The following is a 27381-nucleotide window of genomic DNA, read 5'->3' on the forward strand; positions in this document are numbered from 1 at the left end:
TTAAATCGTTTTAATTTTTAAGAAATGTAAAAAAATAAAACATATGCCTTGAGTAATTGAAATTCCGGGATATTTGGTAAATTTTGTGAAAGATCCGGGACACTTCCTAGAGACGAAATTCCGGCACAATCCAGGCGAATCCCGGCCATCTGGCAAGCCTAATACAAAGGTATGTGAACAGAGGCACTCCCCAAGGAGGAGTTCTATCACCTCTTCTTTGGAATGTTGCTATAAACAACCTTCTGGTTTCCCTAGAAAAAGAAAGGATAAAAGTGGTGGCATACGCAGATGATGTGGCGCTAGCAGTCAGGGGAAAATTCCCATCCACAATCAGAGATATTATACAGAGAGCTCTCCGGATGACTGAGAAATGGGCGAAAGATAATGGTCTTGGTGTAAATCCAGCAAAGACAGAACTAGTCATGTACTGCAAAGATCGTAAAACTCCCACGGTTAGGCCCATTTTCTTAGGGGGTACTGAAATTCCCTTTGGTGAGTGTGCAAAATACCTTGGCGTTATTTTGGACAGGAAGCTGAATTTTAGGCTTAATATTGAAGAGAGGGCGAGAAAAGCCACGGTAGCTTTGTACTCGTGCAAAAAGGCAATAGGGAAAAAGTGGGGACTAAAACCAAAAATTGTGCATTGGCTATACACTGCAGTAGTTAGACCTATAATGCTATATGGTGTTGTAGTCTGGTGGCCGGCACTTCAGAAACCGACTTGTTTAGATAAAGTTCAGCGTATGGCGAGCTTATGTATCTAAGGCGCATTTAGTAAGACAGGAACAGACTCCCTTAATGTCATGCTACATCTATTGCCTTTAGACATTTTGGCCAAACAGTCAGCTGCAACAACGGCTGTGCGGTTGCGCGAGTTATCGCTGTGGTCGGAAAAAATGTACGGTCATAGTTCGGTCCTCAAAATAATGCCAGATGTGCCTAACGTAGTGGATTATACCCTGGCAAAACCACTTTTCGACAAAAAGTTTGAAACTCTAATTCCCAACAGTGAGGCGTGGTGTACACAGGCCCCGGGGAATAAAGGATATATAGATTTCTATACTGATGGCTCCAAATTGAATGGACAAGTGGGGTTCGGAGTATATTCTAAAGATCTGGAAATTCGAATAGCGAAAAGATTACCTAATCACTGTAGTGTTTTTCAGGCAGAAATTTTAGCAATAAGAGAGGTGGCGAAGTGGCTGAGAAGTAATGTTCCAACAAATATTGGCATTAATATATACTCAGACAGTCAACCTGCAATAAAATCCTTGGACTCTGTGTTCCTCAACTCGAAAACGGCCATCGACTGCCGCAAATCTCTCAATGAGATGGCTGAGCAGTACAATATTCACCTAATATGGGTGCCTGGCCATAGGAACATACCGGGGAACTGCGAAGCGGATGAGTTGGCAAGGCTAGGGACTACCTTACATATTCCAGGGGAACTGGAATTTGTTGGTATGCCCCTAGCTACCTGCAAGCTCATGCTGCGTGAGAAGGCTGTTAGGATGGCAAATGTTCGATGGGAGAATTGCAAGGGTTGTAACGACACCAAGCAAATATGGCCCCATTTCAACTTAAACCGCACACTAGATATGCTAATGTTCTCGAGACGTCAGATATCACTCTGATATCTGCTATAACGGGTCGCTGCCTGATAGGCGATTTTGCAAAAACTATTGGCGCGAAGTATAATGACTATTGTATGAGCTGTCATGATGCGGAGGAAAAAGAATCAATTAAACACCTCTTGTGTGAGTGTCCTGCATTTTGTGTAAAGCGCAAGCAACTTTTAGGAGCATATAGCTTCAGATTACTGGCGGATCTGGAAAACGTTAACTTAAGCAGTCTGCTAATGTTTTTGGAACAATCTGGTTGGTTCAACAAAGAAAAATAATCAGGAAGGTTCAGCGGTTAAAACTAGAAGTGCCCATATGTAATAGGTACTTTTAGTTAATGTGGTATCACAATGGACTGAATAGTCTAAGTGAGCCTGAATCTTAATCGGGCTACCACTTTAACCTAACCTAACCTAACCTAACAGCCATGCAAAAATTGGTCCATATTGGTATATAGTTATATATAGCCGATGGCCAATCACACAAAAATTTGTCCATATCGCCAAAAATTATATACCAAAATTTTATTTGTATAGAAAATTTTGTCAAAATTTTATTTCTATAGAAAATTTTGTCAAAATTTTTTTTCTATAGAAAATTTTGTCAAAATTTTATTTCTATAGAAAAATTTGTCAAAATTTTATTTCTATAGAACATTTTGTTGAACTGAATTATATACGTATTTAATCTGCCTGTTTTATACCCTCCACCATAGGATGGGGGGTATATTAACTTTGTCATTCCGTTTGTAACACATCGAAATATTACTCTAAGACACCATAGTGTATATATATATCTGGGTCGTGGTGAAATTCTGAGTCGATCTAAGCATGCCCGTCCGTCCGTCTGTTGAAATCACGCTAACTTCCGAACGAAACAAGCTATCGACTTAAAACTTAGCACAAGTAGGTGTTATCGATGTAGGTCGGATGGTATTGAAAATGGGCCATATCGGTCCACTTTTACGTATAGCCCCCATATAAACAGACCCTCAGATTTGGCTTGCGGAGACTCTAATAGAAGCATATTTTATCTGATCCGGCTGAAATTTGGTACATGGTGTTGGTATATGGTCTCTAACAACCATGCAAAAATTGGTCCACATCGGTTCATAATTATATATTGCCCCCATATAAACCGATCCACAGATTTGGCAAATTTTATCCGATCCGGTTGAAATTTGGAACATGGTGTTAGTAACAGATATGGTCTCTAACAACCATGCAAAAATTGGTCCATATCGGTCCATAATTATATATAGCCCCCGTATAAATCGATCCCCAGATTTGACCTCCGGAACCTCTTGGAGGAACAAAATTCATCCGATTCGGTTGAAATTTGGTACATTGCTCTAGTATATGGCCGCTAACAGCCATCAAAAAATTGGTCCATATTGGTATATAGTTGTATATAGCCGATGGCCAATCACACAAAAATTGGTCCATATCGCTAAAAATTATCTTCCAAAACTTTATTTCTATGGAAAAATTTGTCAAAATTTTATTTCTATAGAAAAATTTGTCAAAATTTTATTGCTATAGAAAATTTTGTCAAAATTTTATTTCTGTAGAAAATTTTGTCAAAATTGTATTTCTATAGAAAATTTTGTCAAAATTTTATTTTTATTAAAAATTTTGTCAAAATTTTATTTCTATAGAAAATTTAGTCAAAATTTTATTTCTATAAAAAAATTTTTCAAAATTTTATTTTTATAGAACATTTTGTCGAACTTAATTATATACGTATTTAATCGGCCTTTTGTGTTTACTATATCCCCCGTATGGACTAACTTACAATTTAGAAGATGGTGTTAAGGATTTTTTAAGATACTTTGCCATCGGCAAGTGTTACCACAACCCAAGTAATTCGATTGTCAATGACAGTCTTTAGTAGAAGTTTCTACGCAATCCATGGTGGAGGGTATATAAGATTCGGCCTGGCCGAACTTGCGATCATATATACATGTTAAAATTTACCAATTCATGATATTAACCGTCAAAGCAACCACACAGAAGGTAAATATGGAACGTCCTTCGGACTCGGCTACAAAAAGTAGGTAACTTGTCATTGAGCTGAAAATATAATCGGACAGATAAATTCACCACTGTGGTATCACAATGGGATGCCACCATACTTGCTCTAACCACAAAAAAATAGTGAGAGAATACCGAGAGGAATACAGGGAAGCATGTTGAAGAGTTACCAGAAAGGATGTTAAAATAGAAGATATGAAGTGATTATCAATGCGAAAACCGAACGCAATACCTGCTCTCTGGTATAGACAAATTTCGTATTGAAGTTAGAAAATATAGTTTTTTCAAACAAATCGTTCTGTCGACTTTTTAAAATTTTAATATGTTAGAGTAGAAATTGATAAAGAAAAATGTGTTATACTAATTTTTATGGTGAAAATTCATCACAATAATGGGGAAAGTCAAAAATCGACTCTTCCAAATTACGAAAAATTTACTTTTACAAATGTCGAAAATTCAGAAGATGTCAACCAAATTTGTAAAATTTTGAAAATCGCCTAATTAAATATCAAAACATCTTTGGGTTTGTATGACATTAATACGGATCATTTATTTGTCTGTAAGAAATATTGAAAAAATATAAATAAATGAAAATGTTCAAAAAAAAAATCTGCCTTTTAATTTAGTAATTTATATAAAAAATTTAAAAGAAATACAAAAGAAATATTTCTTTTATGAAAATATGTTTGTATGGATGTGTTAATAAGTTTCTATGATGTGTTTATTTTATATATCAAAAAATTGATGAATCATTTCGATCCATTGAAACAATTTGAATAATTCATAATAATAAATGACTTATAGTCTATAAATTTTATTAGTTTTTATTATTTATAATTACCTATACTTTCTAATGTTAATTCTCAATAATTGTGTTACTTAGTAAATTTTTTTTCTCAATATTTTATCTAACATAAAATTATTTATGTGTATGTTAGAGTACCTTGGATTTTTCCCACTAAAGAATATCCAAAAATTTTTTTTATTTAATTTAAATTTCATTATTACTAATTTAGTTTTACTTAAATTTAACAATTCGTTTCAGTTGTAAAGTTTATTTGTTTTTCTTTTTCCTCAAATAAATAAAATTTTGTTGATGACCAAATTTCGGGAATGTTTCGATTGCTGTTTTCTCATTTCAGCTCTTCAGTGAACATTGTTATTGAAATATGGTGTTTGGTTTATAAATTTCAATTTATTTTATTGAATTAAGTTTAACTTAATTTCAGTTATTTTCAATATCATCAAATGCCCTTGTTTTTATTTTAGTTAGAGACAAATCGACTTGTATAGTATTCGTAATTATTTTATATATGTATGTTTATATTAAATAAAAACAAATATAAATTCATGTAATTTTAAATGATGACATGAATAACAAAGGACAATGGAAAAAATTGTAAATAAAATTCAATTAAACCTTAAAATGACTGCACAGTGGGATTATTTGAAAAGTAATTATAATATTAATAATAAAAACAAATTTAAAAAAATAAATAAAATAAAATATTGTCAAAATAAAAGTGTAGTAAATGCATTCCATCAATTTAAAACTTTTCGTAGTTTTTCGGCGAAAAACTGTGCCAAGTAATTTTTACATGCTTCTCTTGAAGCCAACATTACTCTCTTAACATAAGTTAATTCTGCATCGATCGAACCAAATTGTAGTTCGATTATGCTAGCTCAAGGCTATTTGATTGATGTATTAAAACTTTCGAGCCAAGTTCTCCCAATTTTTGCCGAGTCAGAAATAATCCAGCAAAAAAAGCGTCGCCAAAAAATCAATGGTTGTTTTTTAATATGCTTTCTAACAATCGTGCAAAGGGAACAAATTTCATTTGAGCTGGTGAAATTCGGCCTTCTAATTACCATGCGAAAATTGGTTCATATCGGTTCATAACTATTTTTAGACTCTTCCAAATAAATCAGTCAATAACTAATGTGTTAACAAGGTTTAATATGCCTTAATTGCGGGGTATATGAGATTCGGCCTAGCCTTTCGGCCGTATACAATTTTTTTGGTACATTTAATTGTACCAAAAATGGTACATTTATTTTTTATTTAAAAGGTCCAAATAGCGTATTTTGGAAAACTCATCCAAAAGAACTTTATCGGGAGTTACAACAATGTATAAGGAATTCTGCACTCAAAAAACAATGAACCCACCAGGAAGGAAAATTTTGGTTAGTTTTAGAAAATTTAGGATAATTTTAGAAAATTTTAACTAAACTGTAGTAAAAGTATTACAACAAAAATAAGTAAATATTTTTCGATGGTGTTAGTGTATGGTCCATAACAACCATGCTAATTTTGCTATATCAGTCCATAATTTTATATAGCCCCCATATAAACCGATCCCCAGATTTGAATTCCGGAGCCTCGTGAAGTAGCAAAATTCACCTGATCCGGTTGAAATTTGGTTCGAGGTATAAGTATATGGTATCTAACAACAATGCAAAAATTGGTTCATATCAGTCCATAATTATATATAGTCCCCATAAAAACCGATCTCGACATTTCAACTTCGGAGCCTCTTGGAAGAGTAAATTTAATCCGATTCGGTTGAAATTTGGTACGTCTTGTTCGTATATGGTATAACAACCATGCAAAAATAGGTCTATATCGGTCCGTAATTATATATAGCCTCCATATAAACCGATCTCTACTTTTGAACTCCGGAGCCTCTTGGAAGAGCACAATTCATCCGATCCGGTTGAAATTTGGTACATTACGCTGGTAAATGGCCGCTAACAACCATGCCAAAATTGGTCCATATCGGTCTATAGTTATATATAACCGATCCCCAATAACACAAAAATTGGTTCATATCGGTTCATAATCATGATTTCCACGCGAGCCAAATATAATCTACCAAAATTTTATTACTATAGAAAATTTTGTAAAAAAATTATTTCTATACAAAATTTTGTAAAGATTTTATTTCTATAGAAAATTTTGTCAAAATTTTATTTCATTCGTTTTGTTTTGTTATTGTTGTTTTTTAATACCCTCCACCATAGGATGGGGGTATATTAACTTTGTCATTCCGTTTGTAACACATCGAAATATTGCTCTAAGACCCCATAAAGTATATATATTCTGGGTCGTGGTGAAATTCTGAGTCGATCTGAGCATGTCCGTCCGTCCGTCTGTTGAAATCACGCGAACTTCCGAACGAAACAAGCTATCGACTTGAAACTTGGCACAAGTAGTTGTTATTGATGTAGGTCATCTGGTATTACAAATGGGCCATATCGGTCCACTTTTACGTATAGCCCCCATATAAACGGGCCTCCAAATTTGGCTTGCGATTGCTGCAAGAGAAGCAAATTTCATCCGATCCGGCTGAAATTTGGTACATGGTGTTAATATATGGTATCTAACAACCATGCAAAAATTGGTCCATATCGGACCACTTTTACGTATAGCCCCCATATAAACGGACCCCCAAATTTGGCTTGCGATTGCTCTAAAAGAAGCAAATTTCATCCGATCAGGCTGAAATTTGGTACATGGTATTAGTATATGGTCTCTAATAACCATGCAAAAATTGGTCCATATCGGTCCTTAATTATATATAGCCCCCATATAAACCGATCTCCAGATTTGAACTCCGGAGCCGCTTAGAGGAGCAAAATTCATCCGATCCGGTTGAAATTTGGTACGTGGTGTTAGTATATGGTCTCTAACAACCATGCGAAAATTGGTCCATATCGGTCCATAATTATATATAGCCCCCATATAAACCGATTCCCAGATTTGGTTTGCGGATCCTCTAAGAGAAGCAAATTTCATCCGATCCGGATAAAATTTGGTACATGGTATTAGTATATAGTCTCTAAGAATCATTCAAAAATCGGTCCATATCAGTCCATAACTATATATAGCCCCTATATAAACCGATCCCCAGATTTGAACTCCGGAGCCACTTGGACGAGCAAAATTCATCCGATCCGGTTGAAATTTGCAACGTGGCCATATAATTTTATTTCTATAGAAAATTTTGTCAAAATTTTATTTCTATAGAAAATTTTGTCGAAATTGTATTCCTATAGAAAATTTTGTCAAATTTTATTTCTATAGAAAATTTTTGGCAAAATTTTATTTTTGTAGAAAATGTTGTCAAAATTTTAAACTTATTTGGGCAGAGCCCTGCGAGATGGTTGGATTGACGCACGTTTCGAAATTACCACATTCCTCATCAGCATCTTCTACTTGCAGCAAAACTATAAACCAACTATCGGAATAAATTCAGGCACTTCACTAAACACAAAAGTAAACCACGCTTGAACCTTCCGACAAAAGGTTTTACATGATAGCCAGCTTGTGCCGAAATAAATTCGTAAAAACTTATCTCTTTTCCTTCGCCGCAAGTAGAGAAAATTTTATCAAAATTTTATTTATATAGAAAATTTTATCAAAATTTTATTTCTATAGAAAATTTTGTCAAAATTTTATTGTATACGTATTTAATTGGCATTTTTTGTTTTATATATTCCCCGTATGGACTTACTTACTATTTAGAAGACGGTGTTTAGAAGTTTTAACCCTTTCACTACTGATGTCCACTTAGAAGGACATTCGAAAAAGACACCAAATTATATTTTCCCACTTAGTTTCGATTTATTTTTCGATGTTATTTTAAAGTAGAGCCTTCATCTAAATAAGCTATATATATTGTCCATATTGATGAGGTCTAAAATACATTTTTATAAACTTCTTTAACAATAAACGAAAAATACGAAAATTTGAGACAATTTTTGTACTGTATGTTTCTAGTAAAATGGCATTTATACAAAAACTATAGCTGATATTTGTACGGGTTCTTTTTTGTATTTTTTCTCACACTTTGAAAGTATTATAGGCCAAATAGCGCATATTTCTGTAAGGCCATTTGGTCACAATTCAAGAATCAAATTTACAGAACAAGCTCATATAGCTCTTGAAGTAATTGAGGTAGGTTTTCAAAATGACAGTTTTTGTTCTACATGCTGTTAGTACAAGTAAAAAAAGAAGAAAAATAAAAGTTTTTATCATTAGGTTTATTTCGGTAGTGAAAGGGTTAAGATGGGAGCCACCGTGGTGCAATGGTTAGCATGCCCGCCTTGCATACACAAGGTCGTGGGTTCGATTCCTGCTACGACCGAACACCAAAAACTTTTTCAGCGGTGGATTATCCCACCTCAGTAATGCTGGTGACATTTCCGAGGGTTTCAAAGCTTCTCTAAGTGGTTTCACTGGAATGTGGAACGCCGTTCGGACTCGGCTATAAAAAGGAGGTCCCTTGTCATTGAGCTTAACATGGAATCGGGCAGCACTCAGTGATAAGAGAGAAGTTCACCACTGTGGTATCACAATGGACTGAATAGTCTAAGTGAGCCTGATACATCAGGCTGCCACATAACCTAACCTAAGCTAAGGGTTAAGATACCTTGCCATCGCCACTTTTTACCGCAACCCAAATAATTAGAACTTGTTTCTTTTTTTCACTTGTTAAAGATTTGCGAAAATTTCTGGAGTTCAAAATTGCAAAAATGTCTTTAGTGCCATACGAAGTTCAAGATGGGCGCATTATTGGTAAAATTTAAGAAAAAAAATCTCGTATATTTTGATGCAACGAATCTTTCTCAAAAATTAACAAATCCATTAACTACAATCGAATTATATTGACTCTAGCGCCATATAGGATTAACTGTTTTTTTGTGTTTGCTGAATATATATGTTTTAAAAACTTCTATGGACATACGCCTTCACTGGAAAGTTTAACGATTTCTGGGTAGCAGAGAAATGTGTATTTTATGATAAGCAAAATTAACATTCGTACGTAAAGGACAAGCATTATGCCGGTGTTTTGTACGTCCCCTAATAAACTGTGTACATATCCTCATTAAAGCTTTACGTATTCCAATGAGTAACGCCCGTTTCTCTTTTCATTCTTCATACAGTCCAGTTCGAAAGTGTGTCCACTGTGCGAAAATATAATGAAATAAAAAAGAAACTTTATAAGAAGAAATGAGAAAATAATTTTTTCTTAGATATTGACAACAAATTCGATTTTAACATAGACACACACAGAAAAAAAGTAGAATTACACAATTAGTAAGTTTTGCTATTGTGTTAATTTCCTTTCTTCTCGGCCACTATTTAACTCTACCAATACATAGATATATAAAAAAAAAGTTTTCTATCATTCATTCTCGAGAGCTTTGCATTGACGACAATAAACCAATGATGTTCGGTAAGAATGATGGTGTTACTGCTACTTCTCTTCTACTTCGTCCCTCAGTTATTGGTATGGATGGTAGTACAAAGACTTTTTACTCTCACCAGAGTTTCAACGAATTTTATCTGTTATCGTACGCGGGTAATAGCAGCAGTATGGTTACAAGGACAATTAGATTAATTGCCCATGTCTGGTGGTTAGGGCATTGACGACAGATGGCGTTGCCATGATGTAATTCAGCAAAACTTTCACCTGTAATGAAAAATAAAATAACAGTGAGAGTGAAAACAAAGAGAGATATATAGAGAGAAGAATAAAGGAAAATTGGGAATTATTACCACACAATTCCATTACAGCAACCCATTTAAGTGAAAGTGACAAAAAGTTACTGTCACACTTAATTGAATGTGGTATTCGATGAAGGAGGTGGTGATAAAGTGATTAAGGGTGAGGACTGAGGGATTCATGCTAATTGATGTGTTGATGATATTTTCATTACCTATCTAATTGTTATGCTCGAAAAAGTTGGCAATTTATCGAAGTTGTCACATTAAAATGTAGAACAAAAGAATTCAATGAAAACGCAAACATTAGATCAGTATGAAAAGAGAGAGAGAGAGAGCTAAATCAGATACCACTAAACCAACCCTATGGAGGTATTGGTGTACATCGTATTTGAGAGCAATACTAATATAGTAAAGCATACACTCAAATAAAAGATTATTTGGATCCAAAGATTTTGATCTCTTCTTAAGGGTTTTTGTATTGATTCCGAGCCAAAGATGCGAACATTTTTTAGGGTCTTTATAGCTTTAAATTTAGGGTCAATAAAATTTAAATCATTTATGGAATTTTCATTCTCTTTTTATACCCATCACCATAGAATGGTGACGGGGTTATAATAAGTTTGTCATTCCGTTTGTAACACATTGAAATATCGATTTCCGACTATATAAAGTATATATATTCTTGATCAGGGAGAAATTCTAAGCCGATATAGCCATGTCCGTCTGTCTGGCTGTCTGTCTGTTGTAATCACGCTACAGTCTTCAATAGTGAAGCTATCATGCTGAAAGTTTTCACAAACTCGTCTTTTGTCTGCAGGCAGCTCAAGTTCGAAGATGGGCTATATCGGTCCAGGTTTCGATATAGTCCCCATATAAACCGACTTTCTTTGGCTTATAGAAACTGTAGTTTTTATCAAAATGAAATTTGAAATCTATACGTATTTTAGGACCATAAAGATGTGTGCCGAAAATGGTGAGTATCGGTCCATGTTTTGATATAGCTCCCATATAGACCGATCTTCCGATTTTATTTCTTGGGCTTCTAAAATTTGTCGTTTTTATCTCATTTGCCTGAAATTGGAAATCTAAAGGTATTGTAGGAACACAAATGTATCGGTCCATGTTTTGATATAGCCCTCATATAGACCGATCACCCGATTTTACTTCTTGGGCTTCTACATTGGAAAAAAGCATGCCCGCTTCCAAAGATTTTGTCTTTACTTTAAAAATTTTGGTATTGATTCCGAGCCAAAGAAGCGGAGAATACATGTAAGGATACTTTTAAGATAGAATTCTATTTTAAATTTGGGGTTTGTGTACTTGCTTCTACGAAGCAAATTTTAACTTTTCGCTTTTTCAGCCTTTTTTCTTCATATGCTATCAAAGTCCTATAAAAACGAGTTAACGACAACTTTATGTGCCAAATTAAAACTCGACTTTCAATAGAAATTAAGCTATGTTTCAAGTAAAAAACGTCTTTAAAATAAAGTGTCCTATATTTGAACGATTTTTTGCTTTGTAGTCAAGATGCAAAAAGACAACAAATTTAAAAACAAATTCATTAAATTTAAAGAATTTTTCTAAATTATTAAAATCAAGTTGACCTTAGCCCAAAATTTGTTCCTTTCACAAACATTTTTTCTTTCATGTTATGATACCCATTTTTAAGTGAAATCAGTTATAAGGACAATACGACTTCATTGAAAATTTTATCGACTTTTGGACAATGAAAAAAACTTTATATTAGAGAAATGCGTCTTCTATGCTAAGCAAAATTTGCATTCGTTTTTTAAAGACATGAAATTTTTGACCTCACGACATTATTTTTTCAGCGTAGAAACCGTAGCTTTTTGCCTGAAATTAAAAATCTAGAAGTTTTTTTTTTTTGACAACAAATACGTGCGCCGAAAATGGCGTGTATCGGTCGATGTTTCGATATAGGCCTCATATTAAAGGTGTGCACGTGAGTAATATTTTGTTAACGCTCACGCACACTCACGACAGAGAAATCTTATTCACGCACACTCACGCACGATATTTTTTGGTAGGACTCACGCTCACGAAAAGAAAATTTGTACTCACGCACACTCACGCACGAAAATCTTTTAAATGTCGTGACTCACGAAAAATGTCGTGACTCACGAAAAACCTCGTGACTCACGAATAATTTTATGAGTAATTTACCTATAGAACCTGATTGAAAACATGAGTATGATTAAAATCGAGAGCGTTATAAAACTCTTTACACCTAGGGTGTCACTAAAATTATAAATGAATTCAACTCGTAGGCATTTTATGTTCGTACGCGGGATTATTTTCGTGAGTGTATTTTTCCGAAATTCGTTACTCACGCACACTCACGAAGATATTATTTTCGTGACTCACGCTCACGCACGACATTTGATTGGTTAATCACGCTCACGCACACTCACGCCGTTGCCGTAAGCGTGAATCACGACTCACGCTTGAGTCACGACAATTTTCGTGAGTCACGACAATTTCGTGTCACGTGCACACCTCTACCTCATATATACGGATCTCCCTTACTTCCTGGGCTTCTAGAAACCGTCGTTTATATCCAATTTGCCTAAAATTGGAAATCAAGAGGTAGTTTAGGACCACAAATACGTGTGCCGAAAATGGTGTGTATCGGTCCATGTTTTGATATAGCCCCCATATAGACTAATCTCCCGATTTTACTTCTTGGGCTGCTAGATAGACACAAATTTCGGCGCAGCTATTTGTGGTTCTAAAATACTTATAGTTTTCCAATTTTGGGCAATTTGGATAACAATTACGGTTTCTAGAAGCCCACGAAGTAAACCTGGGGAGATCGGTCTATATGGGGGCTATACCAAAACATCGATCGATACGGACCATTTTCGACACATCTATTTCTGGTCCTATTTAAATTTTAGGCAAATTAGCCATCATGGATTGATATAACTCTTATTCGCATAGTCCCAAATGAAAAACTTCAAACGTATGTACATATAACTCAACGGTGAGTTACGTTAATTTTTCTTCAGTGGGGTAAATTTTTGGGAGTAAGGTGATATTTTTGTGAGTTTGAATCTCCAGATTTTTCGTGAGTTATGACATTGCAGTGCGTCAGTGCCTTCTTCTGGTCTTGATTATGGGCGAATGCAAATGTTCCGCTCGTGAGCAGAGAATGAAGCCAACCCATATTTGTAGGCGGCGGCTGAAACAAAACTTTTGCCTTCGGCGGCTTGACGGTTATTTGTCTATTCGTCGGTTGAATTTTATATATATAAAGGAAGCGCATTCAAGTGGGACATTTCTTTATAAATTCATCAATGAATTCCTTGCAGAGATAAGCGCTGATTGACTTTGACTTCCTTTGACCACCCCTCAAAAATCAAAATTTTGGTGAAAATCCTTGAAAAATTGAAATTTTTATATGAAAAACTTATTTTGGCCTTATCTCCTTAAATATGCGTCCTAGAGAGAAAAGGATGATAATTCGTGACCACCCCTCAAAAACCAACATTTTGGTGAAATTCCTTGAAAAATTGAAATTTTTATATGAAAAACTTATTTTGGCCATATCTCCTTAAATATGCGTCCTAGAGCGAAAAGGACGATAATTCGTGACCACCCTCCAAAAATCAAAATTTTGATGAAAATCCTTGCAAAATTGAAATTTTTATATGAAAAACTTATTTTGGCCATATATCCTTAAATATGCGTCCTAGAGCGAAAATGACGATAACGTGACCACCCCTCAAAAAACAAAATTTTGGTGAAAATCCTTGAAAAATTTAAATTTTTATATGAAAAACTTATTTTGGCCATATCTCCTTAAATACGCGTCCTAGAGCGAAAAGGACGATAATTCGTGGACACCCCCCAAAAATCAAAATTTAGATGAAAATCCTTGAAAAATTGAAATTTTTATATGAAAAACTTATTTTGGCCATATATCCTTAAATATGCGTCCTAGAGCGAAAAGGTTAATAATTCGTGACCACCCCCCAAAAATCAAAATTTTGATGAAAATCCTCAAAAAAAATGAAATTTTTATATGAAAAACTTATTTTGGCCATATCTCCTTAAATATGCGTCCTAGAGCGAAAATGATGATAATTCGTGACCACCCCTCAAAAATCAAAATTTTGGTGAAAATCCTTGAAAAATTGAAATTTTTATATGAAAAACTTATTTTGGCCATATCTCCTTAAATATGCGTCCTAGAGCGAAAAGGACGATGCTGAAAATTAAGAATAGCTTATATCGTGGCTATGTAAAATTATAGAACGTTATGTGGACCAATTCTTCCATGGTCATTAAAAGGGATATATTAAAATCACGCACCAAAATTCATCCGGATCGGATGAATTTATTTTCTCTAAAAGTCTCTGGAGGTCAAATCTGTTGATCGGTTTATATGGGAGCTATATATTTTTATGGACCGATATCGACAAATTTTTCCATGGTTACCCAGCAAAAAATGGAGCACTATTTCAGTAGGTTTGTAAGGGAGAGAGGCAGTACCAACTGCTTACAAAACAACCGAATCAGCGCTGATATTTGTGGGCGATTTCCCGATTAAGAGCAGCTTCTACATAGCGCTGATATAATTGTTCATTTTAATAGAAATATTGCTCAGAAATCATATAACAGGTTGGCTGATAAGTCCCCGGTCTAACAAAGAAAAACACATTCTTTTTGTCAAAATTCGTTTTTATTATTCAACATAGTTCCCTTCAAGAGCGATACAACGATTATAACGACCTTCCAATTTTTTGATACCATTTTGGTAGAACTCCTCGGGTTTGCCTCAAAATAGGCCTCAGTTTCGGCGATCACCTCTTCATTGCAGCCAAAATTTTTCCCTGCGAGCATCCTTTTGAGGTCTGAGAACAAGATAAAGTCGCTGGGGGCCAGATCTGGAGAATACGGTGGGTGGGGAAGCAATTCGAAGCCCAATTCATTAATTTTTGCCATCGTTCTCAATGACTTGTGGCACGGTGCGTTATCTTGGTGGAACAACACTTTTTTCTTCTTCATATGGGGCCGTTTTGCCGCGATTTCGACCTTCCAACGCTCCAATAACGCCATATAATAGTCACTGTTGATGGTTTTTCCCTTCTCAAGATAATCGATAAAAATTATTCCATGCGCATCCCAAAAAACAGAGGCCATTACTTTGCCAGCGGACTTTTGAGTCTTTCTACGCTTCGGAGACGGTTCACCGGTCGCTGTCCACTCAGCCGACTTTCGATTGGAGTCAGGAGTGTAGTGATGGAGCCATGTTTCATCCATTCTCACATATCGACGGAAAAACTCGGGTGTATTACGAGTTAACAGCTGCAAACACCGCTCAGAATCATCAACACGTTGTTGTTTTTGGTCATATGTGAGCTCGCGCGGCACCCATTTTGCACAGAGCTTCCGCATATCCAAATATTGATGAATGATATGACCAACACGTTCCTTTGATATCCTTAAGGCCTCTGCTATCTCGATCAACTTCATTTTACGGTCATTCAAAATCATTTTATGGATTTTTTTGATGTTTTCGTCGGTAACCACCTCTTTCGGGCGTCCACTGCGTTCATCGTCCTCCATGCTCATTTCACCACGCTTGAATTTTGCATACCAATCAATTATTGTTGATTTCCCTGGGGCAGAGTCCGGAAACTCATTATCAAGTCAAGTTTTTCCTTCCACCGTATTTTTTCCCTTCAGAAAACAGTATTTTATCAAAACACGAAATTCCTTTTTTTTCATTTTTTTCACAATAACAAAAGTTGCTGCACAAAAGACGCTCTATCTCACAAACTAATTGACTTACAGACACGACACGAATCATGTGAAGGTTGGTACTATATAAAAATAATATGCATTTAATACTAGCGACGCCATCTATGTGTCAGACCGGGGACTTATCAGCCAACCTGTTATAATCTTGAGTATAGCACCTTTATCTACCTCTATCTACCTTTCATGCCTCTATACTGCATGAATTGGGTGCAATAACGGAAACGAATGATCGTAAACTAGTTTGATTACTCGTTTACGTTATTGCCACCGATTCATGCAGTGTGGATGCACTGCCTACTTTATTGTATACGAAAAAGCGCAACTGAACTCTTACTGCTGAATTATTTTTTGCTGGGTATTAGAGGGTATATCCTGACCGGATTGGATCCTATAAGAGTCTCTGGAGATAAATCTGGGGATCGGTTTATATGGAGCGATATGGATCAAATTAATCAGCTTATATGGGTGCTTTATATAATAATGGACCGATATGAACCAATTTTGACATGGTTGTTAGAGGGCATAAACTAACATCGCGTACCAAATTTTAACCTTTGCAGATAAAATTCGGTTTATGTGGGGATATACCTAAAATTGGTCCGATCTGGCCAATTCGGAAGTTAGCGTGATCCAACAGACAGACGGATGTACATCGCTAGATCGACTCAGAATTCTTCCACAATCCGGAACATATATATCTTATGGGGTCTGAGACCATTTGAAATACTATGGTAAAGGGTATAAAAAAATAATTACATCAAAAAAGTACATTTTGTTTAACTCTTAGTTCTCTACGAAATTTGTCCATTCCAAATTTATTCAAGTTATATTGAATAACAGTAGAAAACAAAACCAAACCATGTCTAATTATCTAGTATCCTTTTGTATGGGCCATGACGTGAATTTCGTCTATACATTATGTCTAAGAAAAAGGGAAATGAACATCATTAACCATGGACCTCAAACCGAGTTCTTAATTGTCTCCATAAGAGTTTCTGTTTTTTTACCTTGTTCAGGGTTGCCCTTACGATTAATTAACCTCACCTTGGTTAAATTGATTGATTCCCATCCGACCTTACTGTTTCAGAACAAAAATTAACTTCAGGCCATGTAATTCAATTTAGACTAACAGATGCCATTACTAGGTGGGCGTTGAGATTTTTCGTGTGTTTCGTGTTCTTTTTTATGTTGTGGCAACAAATTCAATAAAAGGCTTAATTAATGGGTAATTGAATGATATAGTGTTGGGTTGGTCGGTGGTAATTTGTGTGCGTGTGTGCTGGCATGTTTGTGGTGATTATATTAAATTAGCAATGTTCATGTTGCAGAATCCTGAACAAATTTTCTGGTTTACTCATACGTTTAAAGGTGGTGGTTAATCTCAATTTAAGGCTCATCGTTTTATTGAGAACTCTTTACACAAAAATGCACGCACACCAACAAAAACAAAATTCCTGAAATTTATATTAGTTAAGTTGCCTTGGGAAGCATATATTAAAATATTAAAACGAAACTCATACGGAAGATTATTTCATGACAATATTGACGGCGACTATGCCTCAAATTGTCCATCCGCTTAGTTCAATTTTGGCACACTCTTTCCAACATTTCGGCAGGCACACAGCTAGTGTTACCGTTGGAAATTTTGAAAAAGTCGCATTTTCAAAAAACGGAATAGAATTAAAATTTTGACAAAATTTTCCATAGAAATAAAATTTTGACCAAATTTTCTATAGAAATAAAATTTTGACAAAAGTTTCTAAACAATAAAATTTTGACAAAATTTTCTATAGAAATAAAATTTTGACCAAATTTTTTATAGAAATAAAATTTTGACAAAAGTTTCTAAACAATAAAATTTTGACAAAATTTTCTATAGAAATAAAATTTGGACAAAATTTGCTATAGAAATGAAATTTTGACAAAATTTTCTATAGAAATAAAATTTGGACAAAATTTGCTATAGAAATAAATTTCTAAATTGACCACATTTTCTATACAAATAAAATTTGGACAAAATTTTCTATAGAAATAAAATTTGGACAAAATTTTCAATAGAAATAACATTTTGAAAACATTTTCTATAGAAATAACATTTTGACTAAATTTTCTATAGAAATAAAATTTTTATAAACTTTTCTATATAAATAAAATTTTGATAAAATTTTCTATCGATATATACTTTTACCAAAATTTTCTATAAAGCTGGAATTTTGCCAAAATTATCTATAGAATAATTCTGTAGAATTAATATGTTGACAAAAATTTCTATGGAAATAAAATTTTGAATTTTTCTACAGAAATAAAACTTTTACAAAATTTTCTATAGAAATAAAATTTTCTAAAGAATAAAATTTTGACAAATTTTTTATTGAAATAAAATTTTAACAAAATTTTCTATAGAAATAAAATGTTGGCAAAATTTTCTATAGAAATAAAATTTTGAATTTCTCTATATAAATAACAGTTTGACAACAGTTTCTATAGAAATGCAATTATTACAAAATTTTCTATAGAAATAAAATGTTTATAAACTTTTCTATATACATAAAATTTTGATAAATTTTTCTATCGATATATACTTTTTCCAAAATTTTCTATAAAGCTGGAATTTTGCCAAAATTTTCTATATAATAATTCTGTAGAATTAAAATGTTGACAAAAATTTCTATGGAAATAAAATTTTGAATTTTTCTACAGAAATAAAAGTTTTACAAAATTTTCTATTGAAATAAAATTTTTATAAAATTTTCTAAAGAATAAAATTTTGACAAAATTTTTTATTGAAATAAAATTTTAACAAAATTTTCTATAGAATTAAAATTTTGACAAAATTTTCTATAGAAATAAAATGTTGACAAAATTTTCTATAGAAAGAAAATTTTGAATTTCTCTATTGAAATAAAAGTTTGACAACAGTTTCTATAGAAATGAAATTATTACAAAATTTTCTATAGAAATAAAATGTTTATAAAATTTTCTATAGAAATAAAATTTTGATAAATTTTTCTATCGATATATACTTTTTCCAAAATTTTCTATAAAGCTGGAATTTTGCCAAAATTTTCTATAGAATAATTCTGTAGAATTAACATGTTGACAAAAATTTCTATGGAAATAAAATTTTGAATTTTTCTACAGAAATAAAAGTTTTACAAGATTTTCTATAGAAATAAAATTTTTATAAAATTTTCTAAAGAATAAAATTTTGACAACATTTTTTATTGAAATAAAATTATGACAAAATTTTCTATAGAATTAAAATTTTGACAAAGTTTTCTATAGAAATAAATGTTAAGAAATGTTTATATAGAAATAAAATGTTGACAAAATTTTCTATAGAAATAAAAGTTTGACAAAATTTTTTATAGAAATGAAATTATGACAAAATTTTCTATAGAAATAAAATTTGGACAAAATTTGCAAAGAAATAAAATTTTGACAAAATTTTCTATAGAAATACATTTTTTATAAATTTTTCTATAGAAGTATAATTTTTATAAAATTTTCTATAGGAATAATGTTTTTATAAAATTTTCTATAGAAATAAAATTTAGACAAAATTTTCTATAGAAATAAAATTTTGACAAAATTTTCTATAGAAATAAAATTTTGACAAAATTTTCTATAAAAATACAATTTTTATAAAATTTTCTATAGAATTAAAATTTTGACAAAATTTTCTATAGAAATACATTTTTTATAAATTTTTCTATAGAAGTATAATTTTTATAAAATTTTCTATAGGAATAAAATTATTATAAAATTTTCTAAAGAATAAAATTTTGACAAAATTTTCTATAGAAATAAAATTTTGCTAAATTTTCTATAGAAATAAAATTTTGACAAAATTTTCTATAGAAATAAATGTCAACAAAATTTTCTATAGAAATAAAATGTTGACAAAATTTTCTATAGAAATAAAAGTTTGACAAAATCTTCTATAGAAATACATTTTTTATAAATTTTTCTATAGAAGTATAATTTTTATAAAATTTTCTGTAGGAATAAATTTTTTATAAAATTTTCTGTAGAAATAAAATTTTGACAAAATTTTCTATAGAAATAAAATTTTGACAAAATTTTCTATAGAAATAAAATTTTTACAAAATTTTCTATAGAAATACATTTTTTATAAATTTTTCTATAGAAGTATAATTTTTATAAAATTTTCTATAGGAATAAATTTTTTATAAAATTTTCTATAGAAATAAAATTTTGACAAAATTTTTTATAGAATAAAATTTTGACAAAAATTCTCTATAGAAATAAAATTTTGACAAAATTTTCTATAGAAATACAATCTTATAAAATTTTCTATAGAAATACAATTTTATAAAATTTTCTATAGAAATAAAATTTTGACAAAATTTTCTATAGAAATACATTTTATATAAATTTTTCTATAGAAGTATAATTTTTATAAATTTTCTATAGGAATAAATTTTTTATAAAATTTTTTATAGAAATAAAATTTGACAGAATTTGATAGAAATAGATAGAATTTGATAGAAATAAAAATTTTCTATAGAAATAAAATTTTGACAAATTTTCTATGGAATTAAAACTTTGACAAAATTCTCTATAGAAATAAAATTTTGACACAATTTTCTATAGAAATTAAATTATGACAAAGTTTTCTATAGAAATAAAATTTGGACAAAATTTTCTATAGAAATAAATTTTTAAATTGACCAAATTTTCTATACAAATAAAATTTAGACAAAATTTGCTATAGAAACACATTTTTTATAAAATTTTCTATAGAAATAAAATTTTTATAAAATTTTCTATAGAAATACTTTTTTTTATAAAATTTTCTATAGAAATAAAATTTTGACAAAATTTTCTATCGATATATAGTTTTGCCAAGATTTGGTATAAAACATGAATTTTGCCAGAATTTTCTATAGAATTTTGACAAAAATTTCTATAGAAATAAAATTTTCTATAGAAATACAATTTTCTATATATTAAATATGTTTAAAAATTTTTATTTTCATATTGGTCCATGTCCTCAAAGTCCATTGTAAGTTATTTCTAGTAACTTTCATTTGTGGGTGCAAGCTAAATTGGTAAAGCAAAATTCGACACATTTCCAATTCAAGGAATATTTATACACCCGTAAAATGTTCGCTAATAGGAGAGATCATATTGTATATATTGTATTTTTTCAAAATTTGATAAAAAATCGCCAAAATATTTTTTTTTTTGAATTGGTGATTTTTTCGTAACATTTGCTTCAAATTTTGGTAGATTAGTTTTGGTGCGAGTGGTAACCTGCAGGACTTTGACAGCACATGAAGAAAACATCTGAAAAAATGAAATAAGTTGTGTCTTAAATGTAGCCTTACTTCAATTCTCCGCTTCTTTGGCTCGAAATCAATACCAAAATCATTAGAGTAAAGATATTTGGAACCAGGCCTGCTTTTTTTTCAGTGCTGCTACGTTACGATTCGCATCATCTTTCAAGAGGTACGGTCCAGTGATGCCACCAGTCCAAAAACCGCACCAAACTAGGCATTTTTGGGTGGTGGTTCGGCTTAAATTCTTGCACCAGCTATATTTTGAAACACTTAACACCTAAATCCTTAGTCAAAATTTTCCACATTGTTTAGTAACAGAGGTTCAACTGCTGCGACCGGCGACGAATCGATGATTGATGGTCATCATTACCACTGGCCCATACAGCTACGATATTTTCTTCAGTTCGCATTCTACTTAAGCGTGTTGGTGGTTCAATGTCCAACAATGAAAATTTCGTGCAAATTTAGTCCCAAAAGCCCGAATAGCCGCGGTCGCTTAAACTGACAATAAAATGGGTGAAGCACGCAATAAACTTTTATTAACAGAACACTCATTTTGATAATAAAGTTCAATAAGTTGCAAGCGTTGTTCGTTTGTATCACGATTCGTGATGAAATTATAGACCACAATGAAATTGTTTGACAGTGAAACAAAACACGAATTGAGCATCAGTGTTGCCAAATGATGATAGCTAAACAATCAATGTAAAGATGTCCATCCCTCTGTCACGCTACAGCCTAAGATGACGTGCTAAAATTTTGCACAAACTCGTCTTTTTTTCCACAGGCACACCCAGAGAAAGAATACGATCATCCCAAACATGTTTAAAGGGAATATTTTATTTTGAATGGCGATGTTCCATGTATTTCGCAACCATGGTATTTTCCGTAAATTATGTATCTAATTTCGGTAACCATATATATACAACTTTTTTGCCACAAAAATGTTCCATGGTCACCGTCCCAAAATAACATTTTGCTTTTGAAATATCTTTGGGGTAGGTTAGGTTAAGTTAGGTGGCAGCCCGATGTATCAGGCTCACTTAGACTATTCATTCCATGTGATACCACATTGATCAACTTCTCGCTTATCATTGAGTGCTGCCCGATTCCATGTTAAGCTCAATGACAAGGGACCTCCTTTTTATAGCCGAGTCCGAACGGCGTTCCACATTGCAGAGAAGCTTTGAAACCCTCAGAAATATCACCAGCATTACTGAGGTGGGATAATCCACCTCTGAAAAACTTTTTGGTGTTCCGTCGAAGCAGGAATCGAACCCACGACCTTGTGTATGCAAGGCGGGCATGATAACCATTGCACCACGGTGGCTCCTTTGGGGTAATCATATTCCTTCTCTGCGTGCAGGTCAAGTTCGATAATGGGCCATATTCTTCCGTATTACAATATAGCTCCCATATAAATCGATTGCCCAATTTGATTTCTTGCTTTACTTGAAATTGAAATTTTACAGACTGATTTCCATATTAGATTTCTTAAGGGCTTGGAAGCCGCAATTTCTCTCCGATTTTCGTGATATTATAAATCTAAACAATTTTAGCTCCATGAAAATATATGTTAATTTGGTATCAAACAAGTCTATGTTTTAATAGAAGTTGCAATTTTTATCCGATTTTCTTGAATCTCGAAATCTAGTAAAGTCTAGATTTTTATATAGACCTGATCTTCAAGATGCTTAAAAAATTACTTCCGCCTTATGACAAGCCCATATAAAATGCACTGCTTCTGATTTGATTTTGCACCACTTTCGAAACCGAAGAAAACATTTCATTGCTTTTATTGCGGCATTTGTTTTTCTTGGGTCCTTATCAAAATATATTATACAAAGTTTATGAATTATTATTTGGTATCGCTACTTGTTAAGGTTTTATAAATTGGTGAAAAAATATCGAAGTGAGACCAAAGATATCATGTCCTTAAAATACGAATGCAAATTTTGCTTAATGTCCCACCAAAAAAAAAGCTTCGCCAGAAATGCAACAAAAATGTTTTTTTTTTTTGGATCCGGAAGTGGTGCAAAATTGACGCAGAAGCGATGAATTTAACATGGGCTTGTCATAGGACTGAAGTCCTCCATTTCAACAACCGTTGCACTGAATTTGCATCACTTCTTTAGGTATGATCCGAATTTAATGTTTTGGATGTAAATTAAAATATTCTGTGATATTTTGTCAAATAAATAATTTTTATAATTTTTAATGGATTCTAACGCTTGTCTGAAACGTTTGACCTCAAATATTTTCCACCATGGATAGCGTAGAAACTTCTACGAAAGACTGTCATCCACAATCGTATTACTTGGGTTGTGGTATCTTAGACCGTTTTCTAAATTGCGAGTTAGTCCATACGTGGTATATATTAGACAAAAAAGGTATGTGTAGGTAAGTCTACAAATAATTACGAATCGATATGGACTTTTGCACGGTACGTAGGGAGCCAGAATTAAAATATGGGGGTCGCTTATATGGGGGCTATATACAATTATGAACTTGATATGGACCAATTTTTTTGTGATTGGGTATCGATTTATCTGAGGGCTATATATAACTATAGACCGATATGGGCCTAGTTATGCATGGTTGTTAACGGCCAATTTTCAACTGATTCGGATGAACTTTGCTCCTCCAAGAGGCTCCAAAACCAAATCTCGGGATCGGGACTGATATGGACCACTTTTGGCATGGTTGTTAAATATCATATACTACCACCACGGACCAAATTTCAACCAGATCGGATGAATTTTGCTTCTCCAAAAGGCACCGGAAGTCAAATCTGGGGATCGGTTTATATGGGGGTTATATATAATTATGGACTGATATGAACCAATTCCTGCATGGTTGTTGGATACCATATACTAACATCACGTACCAAATTTCAACCGAATCGGACGAATTTTGCTCTTCCAAGGGGCTCCGGAGGTCAAATCTGGGGATCGGTTTATATGGGGGCTATATATAATTATGGACCGATTTCGACCAATTTTTGCATGGTCATTAGAGACCATATACTAACACCATGTACCAGATTTCAGCCGGATCGGATGAAATTTGCTTCTCTTAGAGGCTCCGCAATCCAAATCGGGGGATCGGTTTATATGAGGGCTATATATAATTATGGACCGATGTGGACCAATTTTTGCATAGTTGTTAGATAACATATACTAACACCATGTACCAAATTTCAGCCGGATCGGATGAAATTTGCTACTCTTAGAGGTAGGGTTGCCGGTGATGGTTGCGGAAATCCGGGACATTGCTCCGTACATTTCGGGATTTATCGGGACAAGTAAAAACAGTCATATTTTTCGAAAGTAGTTGTCCATATTTTATCACTTGTTAAATTTGCATATACGCCATTGAGTAGTCATTGTCTTTAGTCTTTGAAATTCCTAAATATGTTGGAACCTCTGAAACTCTTATTTACTGGCATATTACTTTCGGTTTTGGCAAACAAACTTAAGCTCTGCGATAACAATCGCTGCTTCTTTGGTAGTGCCTTTCAATACTGGGAATTTGGATATCGCCATGGACATGGTATAGGTATATTTCGCATCCGAGTTGGGGATTGTTATAGTGTCACTAAAGAGTCTAAGGTAGTGATAGGGATAAAGTCGAACTTTGAAATGTTGGGAGAGAGTATAGACTTGAGTTATAATTTGTAAAAATGCATTTCGCAGAAAAACGTGAATTTGAAATAAAATAAGACATTTGCGTTAATTTTTTACATTTACTGCTCAAGTGATAGCTGATGATTCGAAAGACAGCAGTAATTTCGGCCGGCCCGAATCTTAAATACCCAACACTATGAATCACATATAACATTTCCCTTTGAAACTCTTCGTCGTAGCGGATTACTTGATAATATATAGAAATGATTAAATAACGGCTTGATTTAAAATCTTTACATTTATACACCCATTATTCAAATGGCAATTTTCATAATCAGTGCGCCTTCTATATCCTCAAGAAGTGAAATCGGTCTGTATGGAGGTCTTACCAAATGCAGCAATCCCAGCAAAAAGTGGAGCACTATTTCAGCAGTATTGTAAGGGAGAGATGCAGTACCAACTGCTTACAAAACAACCGAATCAGAGCTGGTTTTTGTGGGCGAAGTCCCGATTTAGAGCAGCTTCTACATAGCGCTGATATAATTGCTCATTTTTATAGAGATATTGCTCAGAAGTGATTTATAATTTTTAGTATATCATTGTTGATGTGAAGGAAAAGAGCACTACCTTTCATGCATTTATACCGCATGAATTGATTGCAATAACGTAAACGAATAATCATAAACTAGTTTGATTACTCGTTTACGCTATTGCCACCGATTCATGCAGTGTGGATGCACTGCCTACTTTATTGGATACCAAAAAGCGCAACTACGCTCATACTGCTGAAGTATTTTTTGCTGAGATAAAAACTAAATTCGTTACAATTTCAGGCAAATCCGATTAAAACTACGGTTTATATAAGCCCAAGGAGTAAAATCGGGAAATCCGTATATATGGGTGCTATGCCAAAAACATGCACCGATACACAAAATTCAGCACATCTAATTGTGGATCTGAAAAACCTACAGAACCCAGACCAAATCGGTGGGCGGGTTTATAAGGGATATATATCAATAATTGTACCGATACACAAATTATTCGGAACACCTATTTATGGTCCTCCAAAAACCTCTAGAATTCAAATTTCGAGCAAATTGGATAAAAACTACGGTTTCTAGAAGCTGAAGAAGTAAAATCGTGAGATCGGCTTATATGGGGGCTATAGCAAACCATAGACCGATACACTCTACTTATGGTTCTAAAATACCTCTAGATTTCCAATTTCAGGCAAATCGGATAGAAAATTGGTTTTCTAGAAGCCCAAGACCCCAAATTGGGGGGTCGGTTTATATGTAGGCTATACCACCACATGGACCGTATAGCCCATCTACCAACTTCACCTGCCTGCAAACAAAACACGAATCTGTGCCAAATCGCACGACGATAGCTCCAATATTGATTACAACAGACAGACGTGGTGGGTATTTTTAAAAGCGATTTAATTTCAAACCGTTTTATTTTCTAAGAAATAGAAAAAAATTAAAACATATGCCTTGAGTAATTGAAATTCCGGGATTTTTGGCAAATTTTGTGAAAGATTCGGCAAGCCTACTTTGAGGCTCCGAAAGCCAAATTGGGGGATCGGTTCAATGGGGGCTATATATAATTATGGACCGATGTGGACAAATTTTTGCATGGTTGTTAGAGACCATATACTAACACCATGTACCAAATTTCAGCCGGATCGGATGAAATTTGCTTCTCTTAGATGGTCTGTAAGCCAAATTTGGGGGCCCCTTATATGGGGGCTATACGTAAAAGTGGACCGATATGGCCCATGTGCAATACCATCCGACCTATATCAATAACAATTACTTGTGCCAAGTTTCAAGTCGATAGCTTGTTTCGTTCGGAAGTTAGCGTGATTTCAAGAGACGGACGGACAGACATGCTCAGATCGACTCAGAATTTCACCACGACCCACAATATATATACTTTATGGGGTCTTAGAGCAATATTTCGATGTGTTGCAAACGGAATGACAAAGTTAATATAACCCCTTCCTATGGTGGAGGGTATAAAAATTGAATGAAAAGAACTTCCTGGGTAGTTAAAATCATTGGGAGTGCATCTTCTGGAAGTGCTTTTAAAGTTGTGCCTTTGGAAGAACTTCCAAATTTTTTTGTTGGGGTAGAAGATGCATTTCTCTAATATAAATGTTTTGTTTTTTTCAAAAGTCGATAAACTTTTCAATGAAGTCGTTTTGTCCTTATAGTTAAGTAATTCGAAGTAAAAATGGGCAACTTAACATGGAAAAAAAATTGGTTGACTAAGGTCAACTTGGCTGTAATAATTCTGTAATAAATTCTTCAAAAGTACGCAAAACTCAAGTTTTAAAGATAATTTTGTCTTTGGCTCGGAATCAATACCAAAATCCTTAGTGTAAAGACAAAATATTTGCAACCTGACATGCCTTTTTTTTCGGTGTGAACCGACTGATATTTAAGTGAGACCAACCTCTTTATATGACCGTGACACCTTTTCTGGCCTATA

The 27381-nt window shown here is 33.3% G+C and overlaps 1 protein-coding gene across 1 annotated transcript in view; it reads right to left on the minus strand.

The window, feature by feature from the left end:
- Positions 1–9739: 9739 nt before the first annotated feature.
- Positions 9740–27381, minus strand: part of dpr20 (defective proboscis extension response 20) — a 376137-nt gene continuing 358495 nt past the window's right edge. Inside the window, exon 8 of the mRNA XM_075307662.1 lies at positions 9740–10131. Within this exon, the coding sequence (XP_075163777.1) occupies positions 10001–10131 (131 nt within the window). The 3' untranslated portion in view covers positions 9740–10000. The remainder of the gene's footprint in view (positions 10132–27381) is intronic.

Source organism: Haematobia irritans, chromosome 4 (assembly GCF_050003625.1).
Source record: "Haematobia irritans isolate KBUSLIRL chromosome 4, ASM5000362v1, whole genome shotgun sequence".
NCBI classification, from domain to species: Eukaryota; Metazoa; Arthropoda; class Insecta; order Diptera; family Muscidae; genus Haematobia; species Haematobia irritans.